Genomic DNA, 13,176 nt, shown 5'->3' with positions numbered 1-13,176 from the left:
ACAATTCAGAATGATAATACCAAAGGCAAAAGGAGTAGATTTTACATTTCCTCCATTACAAATCAAGCTCCAGAAAAAAGGAATGTCATTTATGGATCTTTGTATGCCATTTATGCCATTTGAATGCCATTTATAGATCTAAATGTTTAGATACTTTTTTGTTCATCAGATTACCAAAAAAAAATCTATGCTTTGTGAGGGAAAAAGGTTTTCTTAAAAAGTGTTTGTATTTAGCTCACGACACAAACTTACATCTTTGCATCTGTTTGCTATATTCAGACATGTTGTCAGGTCTTATTGAGCGAAGAAATTTAATGTATTCATCACTGTGGTATTTGGTCATTTCTTCTGCTGTAGCTTTGTGGGGCCGCTGGTGAATAAAATGGGTCCAATAAAGAAAAGGTTGTAGCAATATTGCAAATATTCCTATTTAAACAAATCTGATTACATATTATATTGGCATTTGGTAAAATATTTCAGCTTTGTTTCTTTCACATTCCTAAATAGCACAGTAGTTCTTGCATGGTTTTTATAATTACCACAAGGTTGTGACAATATATACATCAGGTAAGAACTAATTCAACATTATGTTTGCTATCCATAGGGTTGGATCCAGCCAAATATTTCCACAGGACATATCTTTCTTGCCTCAAATGAAATATTTAGATTCCAAATCCAAATACATTCCAAATGTATTTTTAATGTAGTATTTCACAAGATTTGTATAGGTATTTTTCCAAGATATATAAACTTCCATGACCTTAATCAATGGGAAATAGTGATTGTTAGCAATGTCATTTTCATTGCATAGGCCCGAATCAAACTTCAGGCATCTTTAAGGGGGGGAAATGAGCCATTAAATAAAGACGGCCATTTTTCTTAGAAACAGAACAACTTCTACCAGATGTTTCAACTAACTGATTGAAATACTATATTTATTTATTGGTTTAATTTGTACCCCACCCTTCCCGCAAAGCAGAATTGCTCAAATTAACTAATAAAGACCAAGGTCATATAATGAAAGTTCTACTTATCATTTTTAAGACTTCCCCACAATAGTCAAGAATACTTCCATAGATGTCCTACTTTATCTGGCCAATGAAAGAAGGATCTGGGAGATTAATCGTTTTCTGGGTTGGATCATATGATTCACCAACAGAAGGCACTGATATCTGCCTGGCCTTCCCCTCCCTGCAGCAGTCCTTTCTGACACTGGAAAACCTTATTTTGGCTGCTGCCACACACGCTAAGTAATCCACTTTAAATCCACTTTTAGTGCACTTTCAAAGTGGATTTTGCCAGTTCACACAGTAAAACTCTAGGGGGGGGGGGGGGGGGGGAGGGGGAAATCCTATTCTCCTGCCTCTTGTATGAGCAGAGCTCTGTTTATGAAAGAAGGAGAACGGAATGACTGTTGCCCCCTTTCCCCTGACCAACGTAGCTACTACTGCATGCATGTCCTGTGATGATCCCAGGAAACGTGGCTGGAAATGGCTGTTGGGAAAAGAAGAAATCCAAGAAGATCAATGATCTTTGTGTGGTCCTCACTAGGTTTCTTGTGCTGAATCCAACTCATTGTTTCGAAACTTTATAAATAACCTAAAATGTGATACAATTAGTTCAGCAATGTGTAACTGTGTTTGCTTGGGTTAATTGCCTCTCTTTTCATTGGTAACACCATGGTTAACCTGAAATTCAAAACTACTGGAAATTTCTCAAAACTAGTATATGTAAAATATATTTGACCAACTGTATTTCGTAACTAGTCATCCACTTTTAAATGATAAAACTGCATGGGTATACTCACATAAATTTCCATTTTCCTGTATAAACCATAATTTAGCAATAAGTTATGTGTCATACGAATCCTGTGAGGCTTCATGGGGTGTCCTTGCCCATAATAATAGTTTCCTATATCACCTGAAAAGGAAACACAAGTCATAGTTCAAAGTGCAATCATTACTTTTTCAGGTTTAATTGGTTAAGGCTTGCTTTGTTTAGGGGGAAAAAATTATGCACAGCACAATCATCATTGCATTCCAATTTGTCAAGCAGACCTTCAGTCATCTGTGATTTCACACACCCCAGGAGGCACTCAAAATTTCTAAAGTACAGCACAAAGTCTTACTTAAAATCCAGCACCTTCCTTGTACTCTCCGTGCATCATACTAGTGATTACAAATAATAGATGGCTACAATGACCAACAAAGCGTGTGCACCAACAGTTTAAAATAGCATAATACTCTAGTCAAAGAGATTTGACATCTTTATTTGTTAAAATGTAGCTGCTGACGTCTTAGTGCATTCAGAATGGTGTAGGGCAGGGGTGTCGAACTCATTTGTTAATCAAGGCCGGATCTGACAAAAATGAGACCTTGATGGGCGGGGCCATGTGTGTCATAAAATCTAATGCCAGGTAGCGGAGATATAAACTTTATAAAGGACACAAACACAAAGGGTTTTTTAAAAAACTTAAAATAAAACATGCTTAAAACATTAGCACTCTTGCAATATTTTATTTAACACTGTCTGATAACTGACACCTCTTGCTCTGAATTATTGCATCAAAATGTCTGTGCTGTTGCAATCTTGAGTATGCTGTTCAGGTGTGTATCTGTAAGCTGCAAACCTACGATGATGCAGCAGCAGCAGCAGAACTGGAAGAAGAAGCAGAAGACAGCCAGCTCCACTGCGGGTCTGATCGAAGCCCTCCGGGGGCCTGATCCGGTCCCTGGGTCACATGTTTGACACCCCTGGTATAGGGTTTACAGCACAGGAATAGGATCTGGTAGAGCCTGGTTTGAATCCCTGTTTTGCCATGGAAGCTTGCTGGAGGTTTTGGGTCTGTCACACACTCCCACTCTAATCAACCTCACAGGGTTGCTATGAGGATAAAATGGCATTTGAATCCCCCATGAAGAGAAAGGCAAAACTTTTGCCCCAGTGTTCCTATATACTTTACATTCCCAAGCAATTAGGCCATCCTGTTATTGTAATGCAAATTTAACAGTCCCTCCCTTGAACACAGCAAAGAATCCCTAAAGTGAGCATGTTTTCACTTTTGTTTCATGTTCAAGGGAGCTGTGGTTTTCCTGTAAATGGCTTTAATCCAAAAGCCATTAGTGAAGCAACAATTCCCCCAACAGAATCGCTTTTCCACTTGTGTATGTGGAAGAGGGGAAGGAGATTTCTGATGATTCTCCTTTCCTGTTGTTGACTCCTAATTTTCTCCCTATACTATTTTTCAGGTCCACTGATCCTCAGGGGAAACAACTACGGCTGTAGATGAAGAAGGGCCATAGTAAACTTTCCACCCTCCACTGAGACTTCACTCATGCTACTCAACATTCAAGTCAGAATCAACAATTATTACCAACATATCAAAGTACTACATGTTGGGCTTTGTTCAGATGTGGCAAATGAACAAAAACTAATTAATGGTTAGACATGGCTCACATGTCTGCTCGCCATATCCTTACTTTTGGCACGAGGCCTCCCAGTGGTTGGGCCCTCCCTTCCGCCCTCGTTCCTGTGAGCAGCAGGTGAAAATGCCCAGGCCAGAAATGACATTTCCACCCCAGATCCCAGACCCTGCCCACAATGCTCCTGGGGATACCGGCTAGGGGCCCTGCTATCCTTACTATGCTCCCTTCTCCTCAACAAACGCACACAATGTGACTAAAGACGTCCTGGTTTCAGAAGTCTAACTACAGTTTCTCATGACATCTGAAAGCAGATGCTTGTTTTAGAATTCTGGTTTGTGGGAAAGAAAAACCAACACTTTGTGTGAAAGCAACATTTGGACTTCACAGCATACTGAAAAGACTTCAGAAACCAGGGACTCTTCAAGCACACCCCATGCATGAATCAAGAAGGGAGGGAGCACAGTAGCACAACCATTAACTGAGTTCTGTGCCAGTCAAGCAAATGGCTTGTTTGTGACATCTAAATGTAGAGTGAAGATCACAAACTTTACCCTTTACTAGATAAAAATGGTTTGAAGACCCAAGCTGGAAGATTTGTTTAGCATCTATGTATCTAATACCCAAGTCGCCCCGTCTGTGCGGATCGCTAAATCCGCGCTCCGGGGCGACCTGGGGGGCAGGGAGAGTTTTGTGCACTCTTGGGGCAGTCCCCAGGGGTGCACAGAAATCTAAAAACTAAAAAAAAATATCAGGGGGATATTTAAATCCCCCCGAAAGTGTCAGAGCGTCCGTGCGCATGCGCACGAAACGGTCTGCGGAGACCGCCGCCGCTGTCGCCATTTGGAAGGCAAGTGGCGAGCAGGGGGGGCGGCGGGAGAATGGCGCGGCTTCCCTCCCTGCCTCCCGGCCCGCCCGGAGTCCATCGCAAGTCCCACGGAGCGGGAGAGGGGCAGCCAAGCGCAACGGTTCTCGCGCCGCCCCTTCAGGCCTCCAAGGGTCTGTTCTTGGGGGGGGAGACAGAGAACGGGGGAAAGACAGAGACGGGGGGAAGAGAGAGAACAGGGGGCGAGAGAGAAGGGGGGAGAGAGAGACTGGGGGGAAGAGACAGAGAGAGAGAGACTGGGGGGGAAGAGAGAGAAGGGGGAAAGAGAGAGAAGGGGGAAAAGAGAGAGACTCCCCCCGCGAGTATCGCAGGTCCCCCCCTGTCTCATTATAATCATCTAACACCACTATTCTCGCTAAATATTGAACAGACAGATTGCAAACATTGATGAGTACAACTTGGCAGGGGCAAATTTAGAAGGGAAAATCAGAGTGGGGTAGTGCCTTCTAACATACATGGAAAGCAGGGTACCTGAATTTTTTTTAAAACCATTTTTATCTAGGAGGAGGTTATTTCCATCAAGAACCCAAAGTCTGCTGCCACTGTATCTTGTCTGGTCTTCAAATGGTAGTACTAGAAGTAATAGCTCTGCTATCAGATATTTGATATTCAACTATATCCAAGAGCCAGTGTGGTACAATGGTTTGTGCACTGGACTAGGTCCCAGGTTTGAATCCCTAATCTGCTAAGGATGCTCACTGGACAATCTTGGGCTAGTCATATACTCAGCCTAACCTACACTCAGCCTAACCTACCTCACAGGGTTGTTGTAAGGGTATCATGGAGGCCAGAATGCTGTAAGCCTCTTTGGGTCCCCAATTGGGGGGGGGGGGTTGTTCTAGAAATTCCTACTTCTAGAAGCCTACAAACATGCTACAGAGTACATGCTGCATTACTACTAGAAGTGCTTGTTCAAATGTACAAGTAGTTTTTTCTGCAGAAAAACCTGGAAATAGCAATCTCATTTTTTCTCTTGAACAGTCTTCCATATCAACAAGCAAGGAAGTACGGCTACGGCTACATTTATACTATTATTCAAATATCTGGACTTCTTCTATTCACAATATTATTATATGTACTTGCAATTCTTTTACTATACACTAACAAAAATACACACCGTGTAACTAATTAGAGATATATATGTATCATAAATCATGTAAGGAAATATGAAAACATGTCCAATAAATACATGCACACATACAAATGTATCACACTTGTAAGCACGATCCTACCATACAACACCAAAATGCCAGTAAATAAAATTGTTACACAAAATACATCAAAGTCTCTGTCTCTACTGGATGATTTCTAACATGAGTTGTAAACACAGTACCAAGATTCCATGGCCTTCTAGTAAATGTCCGATTTGCTAGTGTCTTTGTCAGGAATCTTCAGTTGCCTTGAATTTATGGCCACTGAGTTAAAGGTTCTTTGAAAAAAATTTAAGCATCCCAACGTGATTCTCAGTGAACCCACAATGCTTCTATGCTGGAACAGAGATCTTCAAACATATAAAAGGATGACGTCTCAAACATTACCGTGTCCTTTTATAAGTTTGAAGATCTGTGTTCCAGAATAGAAGCTTTGAGGGTTCACTGAGAGAATCATGTTGGAATGCTTAAAGATTTTGGCATTTTGGTACTGTATGGTAGGATCATGCTTACAAGTGTGATAATAAATTTGTATGTGTGCGTGTATTTATTAGATGTTTTCATGTTTCTTTATTGGATTATATTATACATATATGTATATATATCTAATTAGATACACAGTGTGTATTTTTTTTGTTAGTGCATCTTCCACCGTGGTCCCATTGTATTTTTCTATCCTTTTACTATACAACACCTATACACATTTTATAGCACATAAATACTGGCTTGATAACACACAGCTTCAGACTTCTAATTGTACAGTAAGAATCCAATAACACCCATTTTTCTTCTGAAAAAGCCAAGTCAGTTCAAACAATCCTCCCTCCTAGGGGCCCAGTTTTCCCTGTAAAAGCTCAACAAAGACAACTGAACAACAAAGGAGAAGGCTGCAACTGCCATTTAGTCTCTTTTGGCAGCATTTTGGGGTTCCAGATAAGCTACACAAACAAAATTCTATTTCTGTAGCATCAGTTATCCACTATACTGTCCACCTTTGGTATGAAAGCTATCCCAAATCTATTCATATAGAGAATATGGAATGCAATATGCTGCTTGAGAATACCTTTCCCTCCTCTCCTCAAGCATAACTATCTAATTATCCTATACAAGTTTATTCATTCTTACCACTGCTAACATATTTGCTTGTTGGCTGTGATGATACTAAGCACAGTTACTTTAAAGCAATTCCCCTAGAAAAGATGTTGAAGACTGAAGTAACAATCCAGACATTATAGCTAACCTATCCATTCTTTCTAGCCTTCGGTAGGCAGAGTTAAGTACTTTGATATCCAAGACACAATTCTCAGAGGATGATCCCTAGCTTAAACTCTCTTGTCACATCACCATTTGGTAAAACAGTTCTCAGTTCTCTGAACTGTAAGTAGCTCTTCAGATAGGAAGAAGAGGGCACATTTCTGCCAAGAAAAAAACCCCACCAATACAATTATAGGGCAGTTATACTGCACAATGACTGGGAATGCTAGCAAAGCAGTACCAACAGCTGCTGCTTTATTTAGTAGCACAATTTTGTGGTACAACTTCAACAAAAAAGGATGGGCTTTTGCACAGGCTTTGGATGTTCAATCTCGGTGTTTTTGCTAGGGATGGGCACGAATCAGTTCACAAACCTTTGTGACAAATTTTGTCCAGTTTGTGGTTCACAAACTGAACTGAAGATCACAGACTGCAGCCCGGCAATCAAACTTCCATGACATTTTAAGGTAGTCCGTGGAGGTTTGTGGGAAGCAAAAAAGCAGGGGTTTAAGCCCCTGCTTTCTTCTCCCCATAAAAGCTGCCAAAACAGCTGAGTAGTGGAAGCAGGCTGCTCCGGGCTGCTCAGCTGTTTAGATTGGAAACAGGTGAGCCACGGGGGCAGCCTGCTCCTGCCATCCAGCTGTTTTAGGTTCTAAACAGCTGAGCCTGCTCCGACAGCTCAGCTGTTTAAAGGGGCTTTCTTGGGCCCATCCTTACTTGTTGCCTCAGCCTAGAGGCTCACAGGACTGATCTAATACAGTCCCTTAAATCTACCAGGCAACACAAGCCACTTACCAAAGTCTTATGATAAAACCACTTTCACTAAGCTGAAACACAAGCAGTGCCTAAATCCTAACAAGAAAACCATCATAATACAATTTTCCTAAAAGCAGCTAAAATGGAACTGTTTGTCTTTTCTACAAAAAAGCATTCGATTTCTGCTGTTCATTCAAAACTACTGTTTCATGGAGACGGTTTGTGTTTCCCGCTCATCTGAACTATTCAGAATGCCTTTAGATACAGAAAACTCTATCACATATATTGAAGAAGTTTTACTGAACTCTATAAAATATCCTTATATTTGCCTGGGGAATTGAGTCAGGGATGCTATGTGCTCTCTCATGTGAATGACTATGAACCATCTTTTAGGCTAATCACTGTGGTTTTATTGTTTTAACTATGATATTAATTTATTATGCTGTACACTGCCCTGAGCCCTGTCCTGGCAGGGGAAGGGCGATTTAAAATATAATGCAATAAATAATAAATAAACTCTGAAGGGACTCAAAATGTTCAATACAGAAAACAAACACAAACTGAAACAAATCATCTGCAGTGTCTCCATCTCAGACCCTAGGATGAATCTGTAGTGACGTAAGAGCTCCCATTTCACATGATATGCCACAATATAACAAAACTCTACTTGTTTAGTTCCTTTTTGTCTCTAATTCTTTAAACAGTAACTTTATGAATGTTTGCAATGTGTGCCACATCCCCAAATGAACTACCCACACAGGCAACATCCCAGTTTAACGTCCCATATTAGCTAATCCAGAACACCTACGTCTTCTAATTCCACATTTTTTTTAAACTTAAACTGTAGCCCATCTTTTCCTCAATTAGGATCCAAAGTGGTTTACAACATTCTCCTCTCCTCCATTTTATCCTCAGAAGCACCTGAGAGGTAACTCAGTGTGTGACTGCAAACATCCAGGGATTCAAACCTGAGTCTACCAGATCTTAGTTTGACATTCTAACTGCCATACTACACTGGCTCACTTTGTCAGAAACTCAGCAAATTGAGCATGGACAAACCAATGCATAGGTGCAAATGGAAACAGATTCACTGATCAGTCTAAACGCTGGTAGTTTTTTTGAAGAATATACAAAATTCTTTATTTCACAGCTAATGTAGTGCTTTGGTTAGAGTGTCAGACTAGGATCCAAGTTCAAATTCCCATTCTGCCATGAAAGTTTGCTGGGTGACCTTGGGCCACTCACACACACTCAAACTAATCCACTTTATAAAGCTGTTATGAGGATAAAATGGAAAGGAGGAGAATAATGTACACCACCTGGGGCCCTAGTGGGGAGAAAGGTGGGGGTGTAAATGAAGTAATGAAGTTTGTAAGATTCTAACAATAAACTGCAAAATGAAGTTTGTAAGATTCTAACAAATAAATGGCAGAGAAAGTAGCTTTTACTAGGAAAAAATCCTATTTTTCTGTTATTTTTTGTGAAGGAAGCAGAAAAAAAACCTATTAAGTATTCTACTCCAAAACGTAACATTCAGATACCTGCTGTTATATACTTAAGCAATGGTAAGTGTTAAAAAAGATAAATGAACACATTAAAAATGGAAACACTCCTGAACAATGAGGAACAACACTACACATTCAACAATAACAAATTATTACATAAACCTTCAAAGAACGACTCTTACGTGAATCTGATGTTAGAAATCGTATGCAGATTTGATTCTATCAAGCCTCAGCTCAATAAGGTCTGGCTAATTCTGTCATTTTACTCAGCCTATTCATGAGTTGGGAGTGGTACGTGTTATTATTCTTTTGATGGGGTCTTGCACTCATCTGTGACCTACAATGTAATGTAACACATACCCACGCAACAGAACAGTGGCCATTCTCAATTCACTTTGCAGTAACTCCCTCAACTAGGGTTGTCAGCTCTGAGCTGGGAAATACCTGGAGATTTTGTGGTGGAGAACAGGGGAGGGTAGAGGTTGGGAAGGAACCTTAGTAGGGTACAATACCATAGAGTCCACCCTCAGAAGCAGCCATTTTCTCTAGAGGAACTGCTCTGTATTGTCTGGAGATCAGCTGTAATAGTGGAAGATCTCCAAGCCCCACCTGGACGTGGCAACATTGCCCCAACCCTTCCATTTATACCTCTATATATTTTTATGTGTGTGTGTATATCAACTAAGCATGACATTATGTGTCTGATGAAGTGTGTTCTTTTCCCCACAAGCCAGTGTCATAATAAAACTACTAGTCTTTAACATGCCACAAGACATTTTGTTGAGATTTGCTGACTGCTAGAACAGACTAACACAAACTCTGGAACTGCATACTTTGAATTCTTTTTTTAAGAGTTCACTAAATACATTACCTTACATCAATGGAACAGTTACCATGCTGTTCCATTTCTGTGCCCCCTCCTTTATATTTGTGAATAACATATTAGAAGTTCAATGGCAGTCACAAATTTTAAAAAGAGCTGAAAATGTTGTTCTTTCACCACTCTTTAGCCACCCTGGTTTTGAAAATTGCAATAAAGTTAGGAGATCTCAAAACCAGGACTAATCCGTTTTAATAGATGCGGAATAAAATTCCAACAGACAGAAACGTTTGCTGGACCTGTGATATTTAGATTTTATTTGTGGGAGGAAGGTGCACCTATACAATGGAGCTTTGCAAATCAGGAATAAAGGCCATGCCCTGAGAACCCTCCAGTGTGGCCCTAAGAAGTTTCGGGTCTTGATTCAAATTCAAACCTAGCTGGTTTTTCAATAGATTCACTGAGTCTCATTCCAATTTACACTTATTAGCCACTGAGTCCGAAGGAACTCAATGGGAATAATTTCTACTTAGGACTGTGTCGTGTCTCTCCAATCTCTATCAAACAGAGAACAAAAGTGTGTTGCGATGCCGCATGCTGTTAAAAAAACAAAAACAAAAACCAACAACCCCACCACCATCCCTTAAAACTCTTTTGCGAACAGACGAGTCTGAATGAATTGGTGTAGATTAAGCAAGAGAAGAGACAGCAATCAATGCAAAATGGGGGCAACGGGAAAAGAGGAGGACCACTGGAAAACGAGGCAGGCATCTTCCAGAAGCAGGTACTGCAGACACAATAGCTGAAGCAAGCACAGAATGGGGGAGAAGGGGGCGGGGCTGCAAAGATCCGGCGACAGCCGACGCGTGCGCCGGAAAGGAGGCGCGCAAGAACAAGGGAGGGGGGCAGCGGAGAGGGCGCGAGGAGGCAACGGACACGCGCAACTGTAAAAATTTAGGGGGGGGGGATTGAAGGGGAGAGATAAACAGCCGCTCGCATTGTCCTCCCCCAAGCATAAACGGAAGCCCCGCCCCTCAATCCCTCCCTCACCATCATAGTAGTAACAGACTTTCTTCTTGCCGCCTCCCTGACTGTACGCCATGAAGCCGTCTGAGGGAAGCCGCGTAGCCGGGCTGGGCTAAGCTAGGCTGCGGATAAGGAAAAGAGAGCGTAGAGAACGGCGGGAACTTGTGGCAACAGCAGGGACGCCGGAGCAGTGCAAGGAGGACTCAGCCCCGCCTCCTCCAGCGGCGACTGATGCCACCCGAGGGAGCGGCCGGGGGTGACGTGAAAGAGACAAATGTGTCTGTTTCATATAACTCCTTTTGAATAGCAGCTTTGCCTCAGCTTTTCGGTAAATCTAAGGAGGCTTTTTCTCGGTGGAAACTAAGAGTCGATAAACGAGAAGTTTCAGAGTTAATCAGAGAAAACGCAGAACTGTTTCCCCCTGAACCGCCATACAATGGTACAGTCTGCGTACAGTCGTCGGCCGCATTCTTCGTCCTGATCCGAATTCGTCGGGCGCATGCGCAAAACGTGCCTGACGTGCTGGTACGTGAAAACGAGGATGAGCCGTAAGCGTGAAAAGTTTGGTTTGGTTGCCTCTCTCAGCCCCGCCTCCTGCCCTTTGCTTTTTGACTAGAATTTTTCTAATAAAATGGCCTGTTTGAGAAGTAGTGTAATGTGCGAGCTTTTTTTCGGTGGTCCAAAGGCTCTTCTCTTTGGAATATTCGTTTTAGCAGTTCAGGACACGGGTTTAAACTATGAACGGGAAAGAGCACCAGAATGCAATTTAATGCTTGAACAGTTTATCTTTTGTAATAGTCACGGGCAGATGTTCGAGTGAATGGCTTGCTTCTACCTCTTTACTGTTGCACGCATAGCACTTTTCTGGGTGGTCAGCCATTTTAAGAGAGGCAAGAAATGATTGATCTCCCAGAAGCTTGCAAAACCATGATGAGTGTTGTGTCAACCTTCATATGCGGCCTGGAGTTCCTCTGGGATTACATTTGATCTCCAGACTACAGAGACCAGGTCCCCTGGAGAAAATGGGAATTCTGGAGAGAGGAGTACCCAGTGAGCTACCTGCCCTCCCCAAATTCTACCCTTCCCAGCCACTGCCCCCAAATCTCCTGAAATTTCCCAAACTAGAGTTGGCAACCCTATGTACATCATGAAGCCATGGGGTGCAATGGATGTGCCTCTGGGTGTAAATGGTTTTTAAAAAGACAAGTAGGGGTTGCTGCAGTTTTGGTCACAGGTTAGCTCTTTCTAAGCATGCTTATAAAGAGTTTGGAAAGGGAAAATGAGAACTATTGAATTTTTTTTTGGGGGGGGGGTTCCAGATTATTTTTCAGAAGTGTAATTGTGTGTGAAATAGTACAGAATACACTAAAAGAAATAGTGAAATACAGGTGAGTACAGTGGGATGCAGTGTGAGAGAAGTATAGTGTCACATAAATATATCATGTGAATATGTATCCATTTAGAAAATTAATATGCCTCTCCAGTGACCTGTTTGAGGGGGTTTAAAATTAACAATGCAATCTTAGGCAGGTCTGCTCAGAAGCCTGCTTAGCTGTTCTCCCAGGAAAGTGTCCACATTTGTAATTTATGTTATTTGTAGTCCACCTTTCTCACTCTCAAGGCAGATTACATAAGTCAAATATAATCAACAGGATAGGACATCCAGTCAACAGTATAATAGCAACTGCAGAAATTTGAAACAGCTGGAACAAACCTGAAACAAAGTATAAGCATTTAAACATGACATGCTAAAATTATGCTGAAATTACATAGTTGGAGCATACTTACAGCAACAGACAGTACACAACAGTATAGCCCACAGTCCCTATCCTTTTACCAAAGCATATTTCTGAACTATTTCAGTTCAGTACAGCCTTATTACCTGTGTAAAAAGCCCTGCTGAGTAATTCAGTTTTGCACAGTGTTAGGGGAGTTTTCAAAATCTTAATATAACCCCACTTTCCTGAGTTCTATCTGGGAGAAAAAAGATTCACTCAAGGCTTTAGGCTACTTGAGCATGCAGTTTTAATAAGATGATCATCCTGATGCAAGCAAGAGAGCAAGCTGACAAACTGAACAAGATTCCAAGTTCTTGTATGTTATAAAACAGACAAAAGGTCAGAGTCCAGAATAACAAAAGAAATTTCACCAATTCTGTCAAACATAATTCACTTTAACCCTCCTTTCAGAGTATATCCTGCATTCTTTCTCGGGAGAAAAAGAAAACATATCCTCTACACATATTTCATGGGAGATAGGGATGGAACAGACCCTTGACTGAGATAAGATCGCTTAGTGATCAGAAGCTCAAAGAACGTGTTTACAGTGGGGGGGTTTTATAGGGTTCCCTGAGATG

The 13,176-nt window shown here is 41.5% G+C and overlaps 1 protein-coding gene across 1 annotated transcript in view; it reads right to left on the bottom strand.

The window, feature by feature from the left end:
- Positions 1–11,026, bottom strand: part of LOC107121973 (histone deacetylase 2) — a 31,764-nt gene extending 20,738 nt beyond the window's left edge. The window contains exons 1-3 of the mRNA XM_015424992.1: positions 10,845–11,026; positions 1,808–1,920; positions 253–370 (exon numbers count right to left, since the gene is read on the bottom strand). Coding sequence (XP_015280478.1) covers positions 253–370; positions 1,808–1,920; positions 10,845–10,896 — 283 coding nt within the window. The 5' untranslated portion in view covers positions 10,897–11,026. The remainder of the gene's footprint in view (positions 1–252; positions 371–1,807; positions 1,921–10,844) is intronic.
- Positions 11,027–13,176: the final 2,150 nt, after the last annotated feature.

Source organism: Gekko japonicus, unplaced genomic scaffold (genome assembly GCF_001447785.1).
Source record: "Gekko japonicus isolate JY-2015 unplaced genomic scaffold, Gekko_japonicus_V1.1 scaffold2120, whole genome shotgun sequence".
In the NCBI taxonomy this organism is placed as follows: domain Eukaryota; kingdom Metazoa; phylum Chordata; class Lepidosauria; order Squamata; family Gekkonidae; genus Gekko; species Gekko japonicus.
Note: the sequence above shows the minus strand (reverse complement) of the source record. Positions and strands in the feature narration are given on the sequence as shown.